Raw genomic sequence first — 23156 nt, forward strand, 5'->3', positions numbered from 1 at the left:
AATATATTTCTATATCACCTTCTAAACTCTTGTCTTTTTGTTCATAATAAATGATTATTTTTCCCTTGGATGCATGGGTTCCAGGACCACTTAAAGACACAAAAATCCATGGATGTCCAAATCGTTTATTTAAAACAGCACAGCATTTACACACATGTTCTCTTAATATCTTTTAAATCATGTCTAGATAGTGTATGATATCATGTGTAAGGTAAACACTTTGTAATTGGTTGTTATAATACATGATTAGGTAACAATGACAATAAAAAGAGTATATTTAGGAAAGATGCAACTATTTATTTATGTATATGGGTATGTGTCTGAGTATGTGTATGTTATGTGTGTGCAGGTGTCTGAGGAGGTCAGAAGAAGGCATCGGATCCTTTGGGAGCTAAAATTGTAGGCAGTTGTAAGTCACCCCTAAATGAGCCCTGGGAACCGATAACTCATAACTCATCTCATTTTCTTCAGGTGGCCCTACTTGAAGTCACTAGGAGTTACTTTAGAAGTTACTCTGTGTGAAGATCATAGGTTACAAACTTCTTTAAGGGGTTTCTAGAGTTACTAATTCTGTGAGAGTCCTTGCAACAAGGTCTTGTTCTAGTCTTATTCATCTTCGTGGCAAAACAGAGGAACAAGTTCTCTAACATGGAAGCCACTGGAAGCAAGCGTCTCTATTGGGCCAAAAAACAGATCTGGAGAGTCTACATAAAACAATAGTGTAGAGCTGAAAGGAAGCTAGACTCCCATTCCCTGCTGCAGCATCAGGTCACCTTCTCGGGTAGAACAAGTCAAGTGGACCAGGCCAGGTCCTGGAGAGAGCTGCTACAGGTTCCTTGGATACGATTTACCCATGGCCTTGTCTCTCACTTACAAAGGCCACAGAGATCTAAACAGCTTAGAAAAGGTTGAACACATCATCGTTAACAACAGTTGGAACCCCACTGACATTGTGTCTTCCACTGTACCGCAGCACTTGCATTTGGAAAGTTATGGATGGTACAAGAAACAAGTAGGCATTTTTTCCCTCGGGGCCAATGAGATACCTCCGTGGAGGTATAAAAATGTGGTGTGTAAGCCTGATGACCTGAGTTTGATCTCTGGAACCCATGCGAAAAGTCAGACTTGGAGGTGTACACCTATAATCTCAGTATTCTTATGGCTACAGGGGAGATGGGGGCAGGAAAGCTAATGGGAAGCCAGTGGAGCAGCTGGCCTGAAGTCCACAGAGTGGGAGGTGAGAGATCCTGCCTCAAAAAATAAGGTGGAAGGAGAGAACTAACTCATACAAGTTGCCCTCTGACCTCTACATGTGTGCTATGCCATGTGTCCATACACACACACACACACACACACACACACACACACACACACACACTCACACCAATAATAAAGATAATTTCCTTCTGGGAAAGTCTTTGATCTGGCAGTAAATAAGAAAACAACGTCATCAGTTCTGAGAGAAGAAGAAGGCACAATTTATTAAGGTCAAATTATTTTACAATGTGGTCTTCATTGGACAGTTGTCAGCCTAACACTTTATATAGTTTTAAAAGTCACGATTACCTGAAAAATTATATATATTTTCACATCTAAAAATATATTGCATATATAAAGCAGGAGAGTCCCTCGTGTGCACGAGGCAGAGTGTGTTTTTTCTTATCAGGTTATTGCAGCTCTGTTATTTACAAACACTTCTAAAGCACTGTAGATCTAGATGGATCTTTTCTCTTGTTTGGGCAAGCTTGTTAAATAACTGCAGCACTGCTTTTCTTCCTAAGAACTCAGGGACTTTTAACTCCCCGTTTTCTTTTCATCAATAGTCACATTATGCTTATTAAAAAAAAACCCAGCTATAAAAAAGTACAAATAGCCCAAATGTACAGATTGACAAAAGATGTACAAATTATATTTAAAAAAATAACAATGATCGATTTGATAGTAAAACTGCATTTGTGACCGAGGTCAACTCGTTTATTTACTCTTTAATTTTTAATTACTTATTTTTTTTAATACTGTGAGATATAGGAAAATAACTCTGCATAATTTATACAGTTAGTTGCCTTCTGATTGGTTGACCGCGGTCTGGTGGTCTGACAAACGCACAGCGCTTGCGAATCTGTCTGAGTTTAGAAATCCCTATGACTTTTCAAAGTTCTGGGACCCACTGTCATTAAAAAAAAAAAATAGTTATTTAACCCTCTGTCCTTCACGAGTGTCTGTGTTTGTATTAAACCTTCTTGGTTCATATCCTGACTATTCCTGGAGGGAATGGTCAGGCAAGCTCATATTGCCCATTGCGAGGGGTTTTGTAATACTCATGGCTTCTTAAATACACACATACACACACATCTTTCTTAGAAATTCCAGTTGGGCAAAAACTTGACCGGCCTCACGGCCAGTGTTCCAGTTGCCATCTGCTGAATTCAGTCCTCCTAAGATCATAAACATTCTGCCTTGATTTTCATTGTCTTAAACCAGATCATTCCTGGTCAAGTCCATGATTCATTATTCTATGGAATCCTACAATGATGAGACCCGTGTGCTGGTAAGAAACTACTTTGGTCATAAAATATATATATATAAAATGTATACTTCTTTCTCAGAACCATGGTATAACCGATCCAGTAACCTAAACATCTAACTCGTTAGATGATAGCTGGGTGAGAATCCAAACTGGTGTACTGGCCCATGGAATGATACTTTTCTTTCTTTCTTTCTTTTTTTTTTTTTCAGGTAGAGGAAGCAAAAGTTTTTAAACATAAAAATAATCATTCTTAAAAGAACAAATGCAAAGGTTCTATCCAAAAGAAAGAACATCCAGTTTTCTTGTCTCTTCAAGGCTACTTATGTCCTTCAGAGTCCAGAATATCCAGGAAAAAAAAAAAAAAAGTAAGGGCTGGAGCTTCAGCCAGAAGGCCACTGATGTTAAGTTCTAGTAGTAGCTGCCTAAGTGTGAAGGCACATGGGTGTTAGGATGGCGGGGGACACTGGGGTTGGGGTAGATCCCAGCAGTGGGGGAGGTCCAGTATTGGGATGCTGCTCCGAAGAAGCTGGAAGAAGTGACGGGCATGGAGGAGGGGTGGGGAGGGACAAAGTTCACCTTCTGTTGATGGGCGTGGTAGGAAGGCATGTAGGAGATATCAGAAGGATACTTGTACATGGATGACTCAGTCGGATGTGGCTGCAGGGCCTGGGCAATGCCATGGAAGTCAAATTTGTAGGCATACCTTTTGCCATGCACTTTGGTCATAATGTTTTTATCATAGTAATATCGAAGGGCCCGGCTCAGCTTATCGTAATTCATGTTGGGTTTGCTCTTCCGCTCTCCCCAGCGCCTGGCCACCTCATCAGGGTCCGTCATTTTGAACTCCCCATTGGTCCCCTCCCAGGTGATACAGCTGGCATTGGCGCTGTCAGACAGTAGCTCGAGGAGGAACTGCCACAGTTGGATCTGCCCACTTCCTGCAGGCAGTGAGGAAACAGGAAGAAAGTGGTCTCAGTGCTGATTCTTAAACATGGCAATGCTTGACCTTTCTACAAAACCCTTTTTTGGCCAGGCATGGTGGTAGCACACACCTTTAATTCCAGCACAGGTGGATCTCTGTGAGTTTGAGGCCAGCCTGGTCTGAGTCCAGTTCAGCCAGGGCTACACAGAGAAACCCTGTCTCAAAAAACTAACAAACACCAACCAAACAAAAGAACCCCCCCCTTTTTTTTTCTCTTATGTCAGAATCATGGAGACAACTCATCTTTCCTCTTTAGAAACTAGAAATGGCACATACTAATTGTACATCTTTACAAGGCATAGGGTGATATTTTAGCACGTGTACACAGTGAGTGGTGATCACAGTGAGCTAATTTGCATGCCTATCACTTCAATGCTCACTCATCATCAAAGATCTTCTCATTTAGCTAGCTTGAAAGGTACAGTAAATACTGTCAACTCTACTGCTTGAACACATCAAGCAAAGTTAGACCTTAAGACAGATTGTCCCAAAAACTGGTTGATAAGGAATATTGGCTTTGTCCTAGCTGCTATGATTTCAGGGAAGCCAACACTCCACATCTTCCTGATAAGAGTTTTGACTCTCTCTTTCTACATAGACCTGAGTCATTATCTGATTTCTATTTAGTACTGAAATCCCTCAAGATATTCCACATTGGCCTTAAAACATGTCAAGCAACCCAGAACCTCTTAGGGGTGGCTGTAGGGAGCAGCAGGGAGAAGGCACCTGGTGGAATTAGGATTCACTAAGCCGGGCTGTTCCCGAGCAGTGTTTTAGTGTAAGGCTTTTAGTGTTAAGTTTTACATAGAAGAATGTGTGCAGAGGTAAAAAAATAACAGGAGGGGATGCTGGGTGGCTCTTTATCTTCTGGGTAAAGATGGTCCAGCTTTAGAACAGGGAGAAGGCCCCGACAGCTTGTGTTCCGTGTGGTGCTTCAGGCACAGCAGGCATGTGTGCCTGGCCTCTGTTGCCTTAAGCTCCCAATCTCCATGGTTTGGATTTAGAAGAACACATCTGAGAGTTATTTTTAATAGCAAATCCTTAACACATTGTCACGTTCACTTCATGTGCAACTCTTTAGGGACACACTTCTGTTTAGGAGGCTGGATAACTACAAGAGGCAAATCAAAACCACAACGCTTGGGGGCAGTTATCCAGGAGCCCTGTATGAGGAGTAACCGAGAGTATCTTTCCGTACTGGAACTTCTATCTCGGTCATTTACCATGAACACAAACCTCTGTACAGAGATGCAGTGTGTTCTCCAGAAACATCTTCTGGCAATGGATGCTGCTACCCACTAACGGGCTGCAGCTCCTGTCTGCCTGCAATTGAACATCTGGCTAAGGAAGCACATACAGCCCTTAGACAGGTGTCTGGACTTGGGATGAAGACTCCTGTGACCTTACAGACATAAGGAACATTCTGGAAAGAGAGGCTTGCAAGCCAAAGTTAACTTACCAGGGTTGGCAAGGCGGCTGCTGGTTGGGCCCAGGATCTGATAAGGATCTTGAAAAGAAAATGAAAGATGTTTGCTTCACTCCTCATCAAACAATTTGACAGCAGCAGCAAGATGAAGGAAACCTCAGTGGGTCCAACTTTTATCTCAGGGTCATAGGAAAGCTTTGTCAAAGACTATAACCACAGTTATGTCCCAATCAACATGGAATAATAACAGCCCCATTTCTTCATATTTGGTTTCTAAACTTTTAGATTATGCTGCCACCACCCCAAACAAAATCACCCACACATTTGAAAAGGAGCTGGCTAATATTCAACCATGTAGTGAGTAAACTGAAGAATTGCTCATTAAACAGGCTTAATTTAAGGGCGGTCCCACAGTGATCATTAGCCCTTTCGAATGCTGAAGACATTACACATGCCTGAGTTTTCTGGCGGGCCATAAAAACCGCCTGGAAGCCTGGGTTCTAGTCCCAGGTATATCATGAACCAAGTCCTGTTTTGAACAACCTCTGCGTTTCAGTTTTCACAGCTACAAACACACAAGGAAGAGGTTAAACATCTGAGCCAGGTACCTGGCTGGGGTCGTTGCTCAGTGTTCTTGCCCATGGCCTGTGCTCCTCCAAGGGGAGGACCTGTGGAGAAATTAAGGAAAGGTGGTAAGTGGGTGTTCTTCGTTGGGCAGGAAAATGTTCTTGTCACATATCCCTCAGAAGGGCACATGAGTTGCCATGTACCCACTCTCCCATTGACTCATGTATTCACTTTATTTATGAATACTTTTCACATTGTTACACTGGCATTAGATTTAGCAATGAACACTGGCAGGAGATTTAGCAATGAACTTATGTTTTAAGCATAGAGACTACACAGAACAATGCCTGCTGCTAGGGGCTTGTACGGTTCATTTGAAAAGTAGAACCTTGAGCTGGGGGATGGCTCAGTGGTTAAGAGTATTTGCTGAAGAAGCATAAGGACGTGAGTTCAGATCCTGAGCATCCACATACAAAAGCTTGATGTGGCTATGTGCTTCTGTAACCTCTGCTCTAGGAAGGGGGAGGTGCTGGCAGAGACAAGAAGAATGCTGAGGCTTGAGGCTTGCTCGACAGACAGTCTAGCTGAGAAATGGTGAGCTCTGAAATTTAGTGAGAGACTTAGCCTCAAGGGGACAAAACAGAGAGTGACAGCCAATGTCTTTCTTTGGTCTCCATATGTTTGCATGGGTGCGTGGCCACATATGTGCCCTGCAGAATACACACATGTGTTCCCTCTCTCTCTCACACACAACTCCACCCTGAACACACATGGATAGAGAAGTAAATAAATAGGCTCTTTACAAAGGTCTCTCCTGAGAAAGTGACATTTGAGCAAAGATCACCTACCTGTTCCCTGTCATACTGTGTTTTGTGAGAGCCCCTCCCAGGTATCTTACATATGCCCCTCTGGCTTCTCCAGTTTGAATGTGTGTTGCTTTTTGTGTGGTCTGTGGGTTGGTGTGACTGGCATCCTCACACTTCTCTCTTCCTGCTGACCTATCACACTGTTCAGCACTTCGGTGACTCCTCGTGACTAAAGATCTGAGGTCTAGATTTTTTGGTTCTATTGCTCTCCTTGTGGCGCTCCTGTCCTCTCCAGATTTGTTTCCCACTTCTTTCCTAAGATTCCCTGCACTCTGCCCAAAGGTTGCCCATAAGTCTCAGCATCTACATTGATAGTCTGCAGGGCAGAGCTTTTCAGAGGTCTTCTGTGTCAGGCTCCTGACTTGTTCCCTCTTTTCTCCTTCTTCTGATGTCCAGCCTCTTTGCCTCTCTGGGTAGGAATTGAGCATTTTAGCAAGAGTCCTCCCTCTTGATTAGTTTCTTTAGGTGTACAGATTTTAGTAGGTTTATCCTATATTATATGTCTATATGAGTGAGTATATACCGTGTGCATCTTTCTGCCTTTGGGATAGCTCACTCAGGATGAGCTTTCCTGAGACTTATATTCCAACCAAGGACTATGCATGGAGATAACCTAAGACCCCTGTACAGATGTAGTCCATGGCAGTTCAGTATCCAAGTGGGTTCCATTGTAATAGGAACAGGGACTGTCTCTGACATGAACTGATTGGCCTGCTCTTTAATTACCTCCCCCTGAGGGGGAAGCAGCATTACCAGGCCACAGAAGAAGACAATGCAGCCACTCCTGATGAGACCTAATTGACTAGGATCAGAAGGAAGGAAAAGAAGTCCTCCCCTATCAGTGGACTTGGGGAGGGGAATGCATGCAGAGGGTGGAGGAAGGGAGGGATTGGGACGGGAGGAGGGAGGGAACGACAGGGGGGATACAAAGTGAATAAAGTGTAAAAAATAAAAAAAGATCTGAGGTCTATTTCCACAGTATCAATCACTATCCTTTTCTTATCTCTCATCCACCACACATCATAAACTCCAGGAACCTGTGTTCCTCACCTTCAGACATGCCACCATGGTCTCCCCTGACATCCACCTCCCCAGGCTTACCTGTCTTCTCCTGCTCCCTAGACCAAAGTGTGGCCTGTCTCTGGAGTTCTAACTCAAATGATAGCAGGTGTGCAGGCTTGCATCAGCACCACCCAGATGAAAAGAGTTATGTATGTACATGATTCCTCTCTCCTGCCTAAATAACTGGTCTTTGCCCATCTCATCATCTTTGTGAGTCCCATAGAGCCACACACTGCATGCAGAATGAACAAATACTGCAGAGTCATAACTGAAATAGATTCCGGTTATCACTTGTACAATCACAACCTCATTCTTAAAATAATTTGCTTTACTTCCCTCTCATTTCCCTAAAGTTTACTTATTGGATACAGTAAGATGGACACATTGGTTGCTGAGTGAATGACTGTCTTTCATTATCCCTTAATGGAAGATACTGTGTGGATTTCAGCAAATCATCAGCTCATCATTGTTGCACAAGTTAATGTCTGTGACACACCACATCTCCTCATAGGTTATCCTTCATGTCAGTTTCTCTAACTGGGGCTAGGGACACTGGCATGACTAAGCCTTGTCAAGCAGAGAATCCAGGTTCTAGAGATTAACTGTCCCGACTAAAATAACAAAACCCAGACCAGCTGCTTTTCTTTCATGAATCAACTTGCCCCAAGAAATCTTCAAAACTTTTAAGTTCTAAAACCCAGTGCATCACAACAAACCTCAAAAGTCTGAACAGCTCCTGCAAATTCACACTGATCTCTGATTAGGCAGCTTGGAGACAAAGGCTTGTTCCTAGTGCGTGTCTCATGACCATATTCCCACATCCCAACTTCTGGCTCTCAGAAAACGTTTTACTCCCAAAGAATGGTTTGCTGTTTACTTACTTTTGTTGAGGCCAGAGTTCATGTTATTGCTCCATCCTCCTCTCCTGGCAGAGTCATAAGAAGGGTCTATTGAGAAACAACGAATGGGGACACATTAGCTTTGTCTGTTCTGCAGGAAGGTTAGATGAAGATGCTCTCTTGGTGATCAGAAAAAGTTAAATTTATTTCAGCAATAACTTGCTAAACACCACAAACCTCCTGAAGTATACTCTTCCCTGAGGACTGGAAGGCAGGGCGACAGAAAACGTATTCACTCTAATTCTTTATTTGTTTTATCTGGGAGCTGAATTAGTAGGAAGAATCCTGAACTTGAAGGTGGAGAATTGGCTCAAATTTTGTCCCTGTCATTATTTGTTGTGAGATGTGGGATGGATGACAAGCCTTCCCTGATCCTTCTCTTTGTAGAAGTGGAAATTTATATGAATTATCTACCTCATGGGGTTATGTTAATGATCAAGTGAGAATACCTGTGAGCTACTTTGTAAGATTTCTAAAAATTAAACTCCCATAGTGCAAGGTAGGGGAAGACCTTTTCAAAGATGCCAAGATGTTGGGCAGCTCTGAGGAGCTGAGGGATGTCTGGGTGAAAGGCCTCTTGGGAAGAACATCTCAAGGTCCGGCCCATGATGTTCCTGCAAGGCCAACTCCAGCCTATCACCTCATGGCTCCAGTGCTATGGAATGACACTCAGAGGTGTACCCCACTGTCAGCTGCCCAAGGCCTTGCAGACATTTCTGTAGGTAGGAAAGAAGCCAGGTCTAATAACCACACACAAAGAGGAAAGGCCAGGGTTGCAACTAGAACTAGGGCTGACCAGTGAATAAACAGACAGAGATGTTTCAGCAAGGAGAGGCTGGTACTATATGGACCCTGAACTTTGTGATACTCAACTCTTCTGTTCTACAGTCATGTTTAGAAGCTGCTTAAGTAACTGCCTGGAAACAGTCCTCATTTCCATTCTCATTGTGTGAGTACCATTGAGACATGGTACAGGCCTACCAGAAGGGCTAAGGATACAGAATTATGACTTTCAAAGTCTTTTCCCAAACAACAAAGGAACCATAAAAACCATCTGAACAAATGGAACACAAACCTCATCAAACAACTGTCTGACAGGGTGAAACACAAACCATCCCCTTTGGCCCATCCCGAGACTCTCAAACAAATTAGACTAAGGGCTGGGAAGATGGGTGGATGGATGGATGGATGGATGCATCCGATTGCCTGGCTTCGCTATTACTGGCTAAGATGAACCAAAAGACAGGAAGTGTCCTTGTGGAAAAATCCACGTGCACATGCACATTCCTCATGGCTCTGGAAAAGTCAGTTCAGTTTTTTAAATTATAGTCTTTAGCAATTGGCACGAAAAGCAAAACAGAGCATGAAGGGGGTGGGGCCAGAGAGGGAGGCAGGGAATGGGATGAAGAGACAGAACTCAACTCCTTTAAGTTGTATGTTTTTTATTTTTGACCCATTTTTCCCCCCTCTATTTACTGAAAACAGATTCTTCTTGTTTAAAAAATGGTAAGGCAACAACAGTGGTTATGATCTTGGAATGAATCTGATGGCTTTATGGGCACTTTCTGAGGGGGCCTTTGAAGCCCCAAGAAGTACATACAGCTTGAAGATAAGCCTCTGGCAAGGGGAGAGTCAGCTAAGATTTTCTTTGTTCAGGAACGTGTTGCTAGCTTGGTCTCCTGTCACTCATTTGGGATCAGCATTCTGTACTGTGTTGCATGCATGGAGTACTGGGGAGTCATTCATATGGAACATTCACATCCTTACATTTAGACATGACACAGTCCCTAAGACTGTCAGCCTTCATGGTCATGGAACAAAGACATGGTTGAGATGTCAGTGGCTACTGGAGACTAAGGAGAGAAAGGTAAGTAGCTTTGGGGGCCTGTGAGACTTGAGGGAGACCTAGATGGAGAGGTGAGAGCGAGCCATGCAGCCAGGAACAGAGGTGGGTGGCATGGTGTTGTGGTACTGTGGGAATGGCTGGCATAGCGGGATGTACAGAGAGAGAAGAAAAGGACAGGAAAGAGAGGACTGAGTGACCATTCAGGACCTTGTGGGAGCTAAGCTAGCATCTTTGTGGCCTTCATGATTCAAACAATAGGGCCTGGGGAGGTTCCCAGTGTTTCGTGACTCTGAGGAAATAGAGCAAAGACTCATGCATTCCAGGTGCTGTGTGGAAAGCACAGAGGGCACAGAGGGCACAGAGGGCACAGAGGGCACAGAGGTCACAGAGGGCACAGAGGACCCAAGGGGTGGAGGCCATTTTTTTAGGGACAGAACAGAAAGTGGAGTGGAAAGTGATGTGTCTTAGGGTTACTATTGCTGCAGAGAAACACCATGACCAACGAGGAGGACAGGGTTTATTCAGCTCATACTTCCAGGTAATAGTATCTCACGATATAAGTTGGGACAGGAACTAAAACAAGGCAGGAAACCTGGAGGCAGGAGCTGATGATGCAAAGGCCATGGAGGAATGCTGCTTACTGGCTTGGTTTGCATGGCTTGCCCAGCCTGCTTTCTTATAGAACCCAGGACTACCAACCCAGGGATGGCACTACCTACAAAGGGCTGGACCCCACAGCTCCTGACATCGATCACTAATTAAGAAAAAGCCTTACAGCTGGATCTTACGGAGGCATTTTTCTCTACTGAGGTTCCCTCCTTTCACATGACTCTAGCTGTGTCAAGTTGGGTATGAAACTAGCCAGAAGAGGAAGTAAAGAGGAGGGGGACCCACTAAATTCTAAGAATGGGTGTGTGCCATCTGACTTCGGAAGCACTGGCAAAATCTGCCTTGAAGTTTCCAACCTACCCTGTCTCAGGAAGCTGTCATCCTGGGTGAAAGCTATTCCATAAGGCCACTCAGCAGGTGTCTTCAGCCAACATGTGGCTCAGCCAGTGGAATCAGAGATGAAAAACACAGACTTCTCTCCTGTCAGCCTTCTTGTTCCCCTTGCATACATGGAAACCCTTCCCATGGCCCCTAAATCTGCAAAGCATTGCCAATGCCCCTTTACCACGCAAGCTAATGAATGCGCTACAGAGATGCTGGGTGCAGGAGACATCTTCATGTAAGACCGAAATTAAAACCAGTGTTTTGAGAGCAAAGTGTGAAATCAGGAAAGGCCGTGGCCAAGAGCGTCTGCCTTGTATGCTCTTAGAACTGGAGAACTTTGGAGCTAAAAATGAAATGTTTAAGTGGACACAGCACAAGGACCAGCATGACTCACATTTTAGAAACAAAACAAAACAAAGAACCCAAAAAACAAAACATCAGTGTTAAGACCTGCACTATTGTCACACATCTGAAAAACACTTGGAGCAGAAACATGCTGGCCAATTTGTCAAATATGCGTCCTCCTCTACTTCTCTCTATCCTTCTACCTCTCCTTCTCCATTTTCCTACCTATTACCTCATCATTCACTCATTCATGCTTATTGTCTGTATTCCACAGGTGAGCACCAGGTCCTCACAGGGAAGGAGCTTTTGTGGTTCGGAGTGTGTGGCAATGCTGAGAACAGTGCCCTGCACATGGTAGGCACGCAAGAAATCCACATGGAATAAATGAATGAACTGTATCGACAGTGTCTTCTTGCTAAATACACACAATCCCTGTTGTTTTCCACTAGCAGAAAGGAATCCGAGACTCTTACTTTCTTGAACTAGGTCTCTAGCTAATTCAGGCCTGTGGTGACTAGGATTATAGACTATGTCAACACTGTCTGGGCAGCAGGCCACCTATTTTGAAATGGAAGCTGAAAGCATGTCCCTTCAGAGAGGTCAGGAGCTGGATCAACAGGGGACAGCACATAGGATGGTGGTCCCGTAAGGTTGTATCATCTTGTGTGGTCATCAGCATCTTAGTTTGTGGAAGCACATTCTGATGTTTACATGTGGATAAATAGAGGTGAAATGGAATTTATCAGAGTTGTTCCCATCGTTAAATAGGGCAATGTCATTGCTAAGATGAGGGAATGCCCCCCAAGTGAAAACCTAGCAGTGTGGTCAGCTCCAGTATCAGTCACACTGACAGACAGGCCTATAACCAAAGCTGGAGAGGGGGGCGAGCCTGCTGCACAGATTCCCACAGACACTCCTGGCTCCAGAGCCTGATGCTGCCTGGCTATGGCCAACGCCAGCTAGTATAGAATCCTCCCACAGGCTGTGGCGCCTCCAAGCAGCCAAGTGCACATGTGCAGACGCCCCACGTGTGGCACAAGGAGTCTGCATCCTGACAGCTGGCTCAGGAAAAGAAAAATTTGAGGTGGCTAAAGACTCGGTGTCAAATATGTGATGGTTCAGGCCAGCACCCGAGGTGACGCTCTCAGATCTTCTGTGTGGTTGCAGATGAAGCTTTATCAGCAAAAAATTATGCCCTGATTCTGACAAACCCTCTTGCTACTTCAGGGAAGGCTGACACCCCCTGGCTTTAAGGAGTACTAAGATGACAAATCCTATTGTGATCCCTTTGCTGAGCAGCTACCATTGGGCTTTGCCTAAGGTTTCTGGTTTCAGGCAGTCCTGAGGTCAGTTTCCGCCAAAGCAAAGAGACCTGGGCCTCATGCCGGGGATTATGGGCTTTGCCAGCCATTGTGGATAATTCTGCTTCCCATCTATGGCGCCCTGAACAGTTTCTCCATTATGCAATGCTCAGTGTGGCTGAATGTGACACTAAATGGCCTCTTAGATTCCAAGACAGCCTCCCAGGGTAGAGTAATATGAGCTCTGAGCCCGTTGGAAGGGGAAGGCTTTTGCTGGCTATGACTACGGCATAGACACACCAGTGTTAAACCGGTCCTGGAAATATGGCATTCATCTCTGGAAAGACCTTGTTTTCTACTGATGCCTCCAGTCAGCTGTCTGAAATCCAGGTGCATCAGCCTTTACGCAGCTCTTTACTTTGTCATGACATCATCCCACAGCCATCAGCAGCATACAGAAGCCTCTCTTTCAGTCCCTTGCTACACTGGGCCCTGCTCTCTGTGACTTGGTGGAAAAAGATGCACTCTCCTTGAAACTTCTCATTGAATTTCTGGTTTTTGTTGGGCAGACTGGCAGCCTCTGTGCTGTTTATGCTTGGAAAACCTGGATCTGCTGGCCAGCCTTTTCTGGGTACTCACTGAACCCAACCGGTAAGGCGTCACCTTTGTCTGGGGACAGTCAGGTACTATGGCCTCTCAGCTAATTCTCTCTCCGAGGTCTTGTGCTTTTCTCTCTTTAGGGGTATGAACTTTTCTGACCACCAACCTGATTGGGATTCTCTGCTTTGGGATCTCCTTTGGGCTAAACTCCTCCTGAAAAAGCTAACTCTGCTTCCCAAACCCCAAGTTCACAACTCTGGACCAGCCTCTCCTCTGTAATCATCTCTGCTATGCCCCTGTTCACTTCAGTCTTGACCTGCTCTTGTAAGAGCTACTTACTGGCCTGGGTCCTACTTTAAATCCAGGGCAAAGACAACTTATCCAGAAATTGGGCAGTCTAAGCAGAATTTAGGGTTTTGTCCTGGGTATGCCCTTTTCTTGCTAGGGCATAATGGTGATTTCTGTGGCTGTATATTGCCCTGGGATCAGCTGGGGGTTCTAATCCTAGCTCTGTCCCCATTCATCTGAGTCCCTTGGTCATGTTATTCTGCCTGTTTGAACTTCAACTTTGCTTCTGTACAAATGTCTAACAAACCTTCACTGAGGATCAACAGTGCTTTCCACAAATGGGAATTTGCAGTTGTACCTCATATAAACATAGTCTGTTCCATCTTGTCTTCACCTCTACAGTAAAAGAAGGTCACAAAACTCATTCAAGAAGGCCTTGAGAAGGAAGAGATGCCAAAGAGTCCCAAAGGACCAGCTCTAACCCAGAGCCTTTTGGACAGTTATTCCAAGATGTGAGTTATTTCCAAAGAAAGTGATGGATCCTCTAGAACCCTGGTTTGAGAAACATGATTTCAGAAGACAGAGATGGTCAGTGGCTAGAAGTGACGAGCTTTTGCTTCTACCACGACTGTGGACTGCTCAGGTTCCTGTTTAATTGGTCCTGAGGCTCAGGGTGAATTTACCACCTCATTTGATCCTAGCTCTAAGGCTCACTCAGCTTTCCCTCCAGTGGCATTTCTGTTCCATAGAGCTAGAGAGGATCCTGGCATCCCTCAAGATTGCAGGAAGACGGATTTTTAACAGGGAATCCTTTGCTCCAGCTTGGAACTGACAGAAGCACGGGAAAACATCCTGGCTCGCATTTCCTATTCTCAACATCTTGTCCTAGAATTCAAACAGCCCCCTCAGCCTCAGGACCAGCCCCGATGCGTGAGCACAATGCAGGCAGTGTTTAAGACACTCTGTGTGCACAGGGGGCGGGGAGGAAGATGCATGAGGAAAATGCTGGAATGTTACGGGTGTCTTTGAAATACAAAAAGTTTGACAAAGTAAGAGGCACAAGTTCTGGTCACAGCCTTGTCACCTTCCTGCAATACATACTGCAGGGGCTGGGTTCTTCTTTCACTCTGTCTGCCCTGTGGGCTCTCTGTCCAAACGGCACAGATGTCTGAATGGACTATTTATTTTGATAAGGCCTCAAAGTGGGGCTTCGGGGGCCAGTCGTACGTGGAAAAGGAATTCAGACTGACTAGATGGATTGGGTGTTTGCCAAAATTCCCCTCCACCCTGGGCTATGTAGACACAACTCAGTCTCATACTTCTTCAGTCAGATGAACCTCAGGTTTAAGAGGATTCCAGCTAGGAAAAAGAAAAACATAACAACTCACTTAGGCAGTGAGAGTTGTTTGTGTTTGCCCCTGGCCCTGCCGAAAGAGAGGCCACTCAGCCCACATGATTGCCGTGGGTTACAGGATCCCGCATCTGCCTCACAGTTCAACTTCTGCATGCCTTTCTTCCAAGTCCTTCAGGTCACAGCTCTCTGGTCACTTGTTTTGTGTCTGCTGTCCTTTTGTGCTCAGCCATCCTGTCCTGCGTCACTCTCCAGCACAGCACCTCCCTGGCTAGGTGTGATCATCCCTGCAGCCCAGGGACTGGCTCTTAGTCACTTTTGTTCCCGCCCCAGACTGGTTCTTGCCCCACTCCTGTACTAGCTTGTTGGACTTAAGAGGACACATTCCACCACATATTCCTTCATTCAACAAAGTTTTATTGAATGCCTGCTCTGGTGCCAGGCACATTTATGTGCCTAGAATACAATGTTGGCTGGGCAAACACCCTCCCCCTGTGGAACTTAATTCAGAACAAATAGTAAATACTATGCAGTAAATTAGAAGAAGGTGCCAAATTCAATGGAGGAAAGCAGGCCAAGAGAGGGAGCAGGCAGGGCTGGGTAGGAGGGCCTTGCTGAAAACAGAATTTGAGCAAAGATTTGGACTAATTAAACTTGAGCTCTCGGTAGTTCCATAATTTCCCTCGGATTGTCCTATGTTGATAGTGACATCTTTCAGAACAGTCAGTTCCTTTTTGTTAATTCATGTCTAGTGGGAGCGGCTTGATGTTGGAGGATAGTAACACTTAAAAGCTCTATAGCCCCTTTTCACTGTTTGGATGAGGGGCAGAAAAAGGTGAGCAGGCCCAGCAGTTTAAACGGCCAGCTGATTTCTGCTTATTTAGAATTGGGCTGATTTCCCCATCTGTGACTTAAGATGGCTATTCTAATGAAGAAATCCCAACATTTCCTGGGACTGGCCTTTTGACAGAAAGCTAAAGAGCTAAAGAGGATTCCAGAGAAGGACATGTCTTTGGAGTCTTCATAGAAGGAGTAGACAGGTAAGGTCAAACTAAAGCAGACTACACTGCTTTGTTCTGGCATGGCAGGTGAGTAGGCAATGTCAAACATGGAATCTTACATCCACGTATCTGAGAAAATGACCCCAGTTTTGGTAGCAGAATATGGTCCCACTGCATCCCAGAATGGGAGCCTGTGTTTCAGACTTCAAGGGACCCTAGACATGATCTAAACCAGACACGTAAATGAGCGTAAGACCCAAGGGTCAAAGCTGGGAGACAGCATATGTGGCCACGTAAAGATTTTATTAGAAATTGAAAATATGACTCAGAGTATGCAAACTGACTCTCTTTAAACAGATCTAGGCTATTGGGCAGGACTAGTGAATAACTGTGCAAGCAAGCCAAAGCTTTTTAGGTGTGAAGAGTTTTCAAAATTATATCCTGAGCAGTTTTTCCCCCCCTTTGGAAGAGTGAATAACTGAATCTTACCAAGTACTTGACTGTTTTGGGGGTGTCGTTTAAGGCTTTAAAGATCTGTTGAGGAAAGCAATGTCATTGTTTCCAAACAGCAAAGGAGAGAAGTCAGGGTCTGGGCAGTCTCAGCTGTGTAGCCTGTTCCTGTATCCTCAGTTATGTCCTGTGTGCATCTTGGTGAGTGACTTCACCTCTCTGACCTCAGTTCAGGAAAGGTATATTTTTTGTGGGAAACAAGCAATTATTTGTAAATTTCAGACTTCGTAAGAACGAAAAGTTGATTTAATCCTCACACAGGTGTCCTCCAGGGCTGTAGTTAATCATTGCCCTTTAGCGTTTCTGTGTGTGTGCTAGCGCAGTCATCCTGTTAGGCACCTGTGGAGGTCAGAGGTGGGCTTTGGGTATCTGCTTCCTATTGCTCTCCACATTATTGTCAGTGTTACTATGTTGAGACTAGGTCCTTCACTGAACCTGACGCTTATTGTTTTGGCCAGTGCCTGGCTGGCCAGTGAGCCACTGGGGCTCTAGGTGTCTCTCTACCCAGGCTGGAATCACAGATGCATGCCATTATATGAGTCCTGGGGACCTGAATTTAGGGTCTCATTGGTAGCATTTTACCTAATGAGCCATTTCCCCAGATTCCTCTTTCTCAGGTTTTATTCATAGGAGATAAAGAATTAATGTTTCCTGTGCTAACTAAGCTAATTTCTTCTGGTGCTTTCTTTAGTGGAGCAAGACTGAGTAAACATTGAGCTCAATTGAAAAAGATTAGATTTTCTTTCCCAGTGAATCCATCAGCTGTCAGTACTATTTACTGAAAAATCTACAGGGCGGGAGGAGAGAATACTGGACAAAACTCACAATTACAGATGACAAGGTAATCTGTAATTAGGTACAGAAATAGCTCGTGGGTGTAGAGCTGAGGGAAGAGCCTCAGCTGGTAGGAGTAAGGTCAACACACCCTGAGCCAGGTATGATTGCTTTAGGCTTTGACATATAAGTAATTATCCTACTTAATGTTGTTTTTCTTTTGTTGGCTTCTAGCTGCCAAGAATTCAAACTGCACTAAAGAGACAGAAGAAGCTTCTCAATCTTAACTTGTATAACCTGCTGATCCCCAAAAGAGAGGAAAAAACCTCACACTCTTATTCCAGTCTCAGATTTTCTTCCTCAAAGACTGTCTCTCCTCTTCCATGGGGATCCTTCAGGAGAAATGAGTTCTTTGTGATCTTAAATTGAGGCTTCTCTGAAGAGAGGAAGTTGTTATATCTATGAAAGGTTTTCATATGAAAATAACAAATGGTGCTGCTTGCAGCACATCCTTTTAAGAAGAAGACACACTTCTTCCATCTGGTTCAAGAGGGGCTTCTCTGTCTGTGTTTCTATCTCTCTTCCTCCTTCTCTCCAGAGAGGGAAAAAGGGAGATCAATACCTCTCTGTATGAAGACTATAGATAGATAGATGGATGGATAGAAAGATAGATAGATAAATAGATAGATGATAGATATTAGACAGATAGGAGCTTGAGAGAAAATAAGCTTTGTGTAAACAGTCTTTCTTTTGTATATGAGCATAACTGGTTTCAGTCTCTAGCACACTTCAAGACCCACAGATGTATATTTATGGTTGAGCCTAGTCTTTAGTGGCTGAGCCATCTCTCCAGCCCAAGATGTGCAAATTCTTTACAACATAGTGCAGTACTATGGTAGAACCCATACCTATCCTCCTATAGACTACCAGTCATTCCTGGATCACTGACACTACTTCACAACTTGGGTATCACTTCCATGCATACATACTGCTGTGTAAATAAAGCACAATTACTCATTGCACCACTGGAGGAGCATCTGAGATCACTTATAATGCCTAACACAATGTAAATCCTTGCTAGCCTGTGCAGTTTGGGGAATGACAAGAAACTTGCTTGTTCAACAGGAACAATGAATGGTTGGTTGAACTTCTCCCAATCAATGTTTGGTTGAAGCTGCCGATGCAGAAGCTCTGGATGGGAAAGGCCAGCTGCACTTTCCAGTGGCCACTGCTCCTAAACAAACCCCCTGTCCTGGAATATCTCATCAGTATATTGTGCAAAAACAAGTGTCTCTGGACCAGTCTGTGTTGAGGTAGCTACCAGCAGGCATCAGCAACACTCATAGATAGCCCCCCTTTTTGCCAGTTAACTTGAGACCCTTCTCCTTCAGCCAACAGGGCCACTTTTAGTTTCTATCACAAACCAGACCGTATGGTGAAGGTGTTAATCATCAACCACTATCAATTTCGTTCTGAGTTTTAACTTCCTTGTGAGGAGTGAGACAGATCTCTAAGTCAAAGAGAAACTTGGTAGCAATGGCAGGACACATAGAGGAACAGCCAGGTTAGAGATGAATTAGAAAGGCTGAGCCCACTCAGCAAGTGTGAATTGCCACTGAGAAATTTGTGTTAGGGTCAGAGCTTCAGCCACAGAGCACCACAGTCTTGGGGCTCCTTGCTGCCAGTTTTGGAGGAGCAGAAGGAAGCTGAGTCAGGCTGGGAAGCTACCGAGGATGCCGTTACCCACAAATACTTCTCTCTCAGCCTTGTACCTTTGCCCCTCCATCTTCAAGTGTTTATAAGAATCATGTTCCTTTCTAAAAATGCATCGGGGCACATGCATTCTCTAGACACACAGGTACCTACACACTCCTTTATTTCTCATAGAAGCATCTAAGAGCAGCTCTGGCACGCATAAAAGTGAAGACAGGCACAAAAAAAAGACACATAGATGTAAATGAGAACTTCCATGTATCTAGGAATGGGCTGAGGTGGGTAGTGTCTCCTGGCTCAGAGACAAGAGGTGAGCCCTACAGAAAGGATGTTGATGTAAAGCGAGAAACTGAAGTTGCCATGAAGTGTGGGAATTGGGCTCTTAAGGTGAGGGTGGAGGACAGCCCTGCAGAAACAATGGAAGCTGCCCACTGTAAGAACCTACCACTCCGCTATCACTTCCTTTCTCAGTGTCCTGAGACAGGCAAGCTCAAATTTATACAGGGAACTTAGGTGAGGAAGCATCCTGGCAGGCCTTGCTGATGTTCATCTCATCCAAAGAGAATGTTACAATTGATTTCTTGCACTACTGTCCATGTCCCACTCTCATTTTTCAGATTAAATTGATTGCAATACTTGCTGTTAGTTTTACTCACTATGATGTCTTTTTACTAAAGCTCAATATTTTTCATTTCTCTTCAGTGTACAATTTAGCTCAAAAGGCTATAATGTGTCATTATATACATTATAGAGCATCTATGAAAAGATTTGTGAAACAAATTAATATGCTTCTTGAAATGCAGGTAAATTTGAGAATTTTTGAAGTATTGCAGAAATCAATACAGTCATATAGTTTTAACAATTAGACAGAACCAGCTTCATGAAAGAAAGCCTTTTGTCATGCTGTGATGATTAATGATGTCAACTTGATATGATCAAGGAGACAAAGTTCTAGTCAGGCCTGTGAGGAACTACCTTGATTAGGTTACCTGCGATGGTAGTGGGCAGCACCATTCCCTATGCTTGGATCCGGGGCTGGAGCAGAGCAATTATCATTTTCTGCTTCTTAACTGGGCATGCAAAAATGACCAATTGCCTCAAACTCCTACTTTTAGGACTTCCCCAAACGATGAGCCTAAAGAAACTTTTTCTTCCCCAAGTTGCTTTTGTCACATCACCAACGTAATTAAGATATAGTTGAATGGAAATACAAAAGGAAATTTCAGAGCCTGACCTCTACCCTGGCTAGGTAGGGAGCTGTGGGAAAGACTCAGCCATGCTTCAAACCAGTGTGGTGATTTGGGCTTCTCACATATAAAACGGGAATAATGATAGCATTAAGTTAATAAGGCTTTATGACACAGAAAAATTCCTGCACAAGTAGATATTTAATGAATATATGTCATAATTGTTATAAAGGGGAGAGTATAAAAACGATAGAAACAGGAAAGTTGAAGTGAAGAAGAAAAGCATTTTTTTTTTCTTGGAGGATCAGTCTTTCCTTAGTTTCTGTTTGCGTGGACACAGACTGAGAGGCCATGCTTGAAGGGAAGTTAAAAAAAAAAAAGGAGAAAGGATGAATGACCACTAGCCCCTCAGCATGGACATCTGCACATTGAGACCTTCTCCTGAGTTATTTTTTGTTGGACTGATCATGGATCCAGAATGAATCACATCAAGCAGAAGTGAGGGCTAGATGAGACGAAAGGAGTCCCCATAGGAGACAAAGACAGACAGTCTCCCCACTAGAAACATCTTGGAGGGCTGGCTAACAATGACGTTTGGGGGAGTGGCTTAAGGCCTATTTTCCATCTGCCCATCCGATGGTTCGTATCTCCATCACTCTTTAGTCATCTGAGAGGAAAAACTGTCCTATAGAATTAGTCCAGTACTAAATGGGCAAAACAGTGGATACAAACAAAACACCTCAAAAATAAAAAGAAAGAAAAAGAAAAGAAGGCACAGAGGAGACTAGAATCAGGGGATTCCATGGGGCCTGGGCCTCAGAAGGTGCCAGTGGGTCCCTGGGTATGGGTGGGGTAAGTGGGGGGGAGGCAGTCTGAACCTTGATTGAAGATACACTAGGCAGAGTTCCATTAAGACTCAAGGGCAGACCCATGTGAGCAAATGTGTCCTCCGTGGCAAAGCTGTCCCAGCTCTGAGCACCACAGTTGTCCAGAAGGTGCTGGGAATTAAACCTCCACGGGCCCCACTGTGTTGCCTCTGGATCGCAAATATGAACACACTGGAAGAGGGGATGGCTGCTGCTTAGTCCGTCACAGTACGACATCGGCATTCCAAGGACCCAGCACAGTCTTGCTTCCGGGGACCACAGAGCTCTCTTGAATGCTAGGCAGTCACCTCTCAGGACGCCTGCAACCTGCAGCTCAAGGCATCTGATGTGAGTGTGCGTGCAAGTTCCTTCCTCAGTGAGAGTGATAGCGAGATACTCATGCTGAGGACAGTGGTCGGTGGAAGATGTGTGTGTGTGTGTGTGTGTGTGTGTGTGTGTGTGCATGCGCATGGGTGCATGAGTGTGTCTTTCAAAGAAATCCTAATAAGAATAGTGTGGACATTCGCAACACAAGAACACCCTCCCCCTGCATCCAGAATCTACCTACTCCTCACCAGGTGGGGGAATAATGCTTCAAATCTCTTGCTCGTTAGCCTGGAACAGATTTACACTTGTCTTAGGAAACACGCAAACTGTTTCCAGTAATTTTGAGTGACTGTGCGTTCGTCATCGTTCGGCCACACGTGTGCCGTAACAGCACACGGCACACCCGTGGAGGGGAATAACAGCTCTTTTACTCAGAGAAAGGAAGGATAATGGTTACTTAGAAAGTGTCCCAGACAAGCTGTCAAATTGAATTCAGAAAGTTGGAGTCTGACTCCAGGGCCAGGCTGGCTGGCTGAACTCCCCTGAGATTGGGGTTTCCTGCCTGCCAGGGCTGAAAGACAAGGATTCTTTGTTCTCTCTCTCTTTCTCTCTCTCTCTCCTGTCTCTCAAAAATAAGTAAATAAAAACAAAAATGTTAAAACCCAGCACATGAAGAGGGTCAGATATGAAACAGACAAAAACATTAACTCTGGAATTAAAAAAAAAAATTTAAAAAACCAAAACAAACTGGAGAGAGAAAACTACTGTTTATTCATAATCACAAATCTTGCTCCTGGACCATAGAAATAGCTGAGAAATGCACAGTTGCACACCTATACGCCAGCACACACTTAGATACATGCACACACACACACACACCCACACAGAGCTCATTTCCATTCAGATTTCTATGTTCACCTATCCTCTCCAACCCATAAACCCACAATTTGATCGCTGGGCCTCCCAGAGTATAAGCCTAAGAACAAATCACCCTTATTCACTGTACATGAATGAGGAACAATGACTCTCTACTCATTTAGATTTTCTCGCATTCATAGAAAATGTTATCTACATCTTTAAAGTCACAGAAAAGCTCCAAGATATGTAAAAGAGAAAAGCCTAAGGAAGCCTGCCCCAGAGCCCATCACCCTGCTGAACCATTATAAATTTATGGCCAGTCTCATTTCAGTTCCACCCTACTACCCCTGGGCCTGAGAATTTTGAGGCAAGTTCCCGGCTTCTGCTTCTGGCTCCACTTCAGGTCTCACCACGAACTGCCCGAGAACATTGTCTCCAGTGGCCACAGAAGCCACTGATGAAGACTTACCCAAGGCTCCCTTCCTCATGCATGCCATGCACCGACACTTTGTTCACCTGTCCGGGGACTTACCTTTTCAAAATTCAATGTAGAACACACAGGGCCCCATGTGACAGTGGCTACACACACCTCAGGCTCGCTGTTAGCTATTACCACCTCCTCCATCTTCATATGTATATCCAGAGGACCCCGCATTACACTGCAGCCCCTCGAATGGTTTCATCCAGAACACTGATGGAGAGGGTGTGTGCAGAGGGCAGCAGGAAGACTTTCTGAGACCATACTGCTCACATGTCAGTGTCTGTTTAATTGGCACTCCTTGGCTACTATATTTCTAGCTATCAGGAAGTTGCACTGTATGGAGAAAATCCTCCATAAGACAAAAAAGCAAAGAGTGACTGGGAGAG

The 23156-nt window shown here is 44.5% G+C and overlaps 1 protein-coding gene across 3 annotated transcripts in view; it reads right to left on the minus strand.

Annotated features, from left to right (window-relative positions):
- Positions 1 to 1454: 1454 nt before the first annotated feature.
- Fli1 (Fli-1 proto-oncogene, ETS transcription factor) overlaps positions 1455 to 23156 on the minus strand; it is a 116154-nt gene continuing 94452 nt past the window's right edge. For all 3 annotated transcript variants that reach the window (XM_021651586.2, XM_060371419.1, XM_060371426.1), the window contains 4 exons: positions 8312 to 8377; positions 5544 to 5603; positions 4969 to 5016; positions 1455 to 3465 (listed from right to left, as the gene is read on the minus strand). In XM_021651586.2, coding sequence (XP_021507261.1) covers positions 2936 to 3465; positions 4969 to 5016; positions 5544 to 5603; positions 8312 to 8377 — 704 coding nt within the window. In that variant the 3' untranslated portion in view covers positions 1455 to 2935. The remainder of the gene's footprint in view (positions 3466 to 4968; positions 5017 to 5543; positions 5604 to 8311; positions 8378 to 23156) is intronic.

The sequence above is a fragment of the Meriones unguiculatus genome, chromosome 1 (assembly GCF_030254825.1).
Source record: "Meriones unguiculatus strain TT.TT164.6M chromosome 1, Bangor_MerUng_6.1, whole genome shotgun sequence".
Classification (NCBI taxonomy): Eukaryota; Metazoa; Chordata; class Mammalia; order Rodentia; family Muridae; genus Meriones; species Meriones unguiculatus.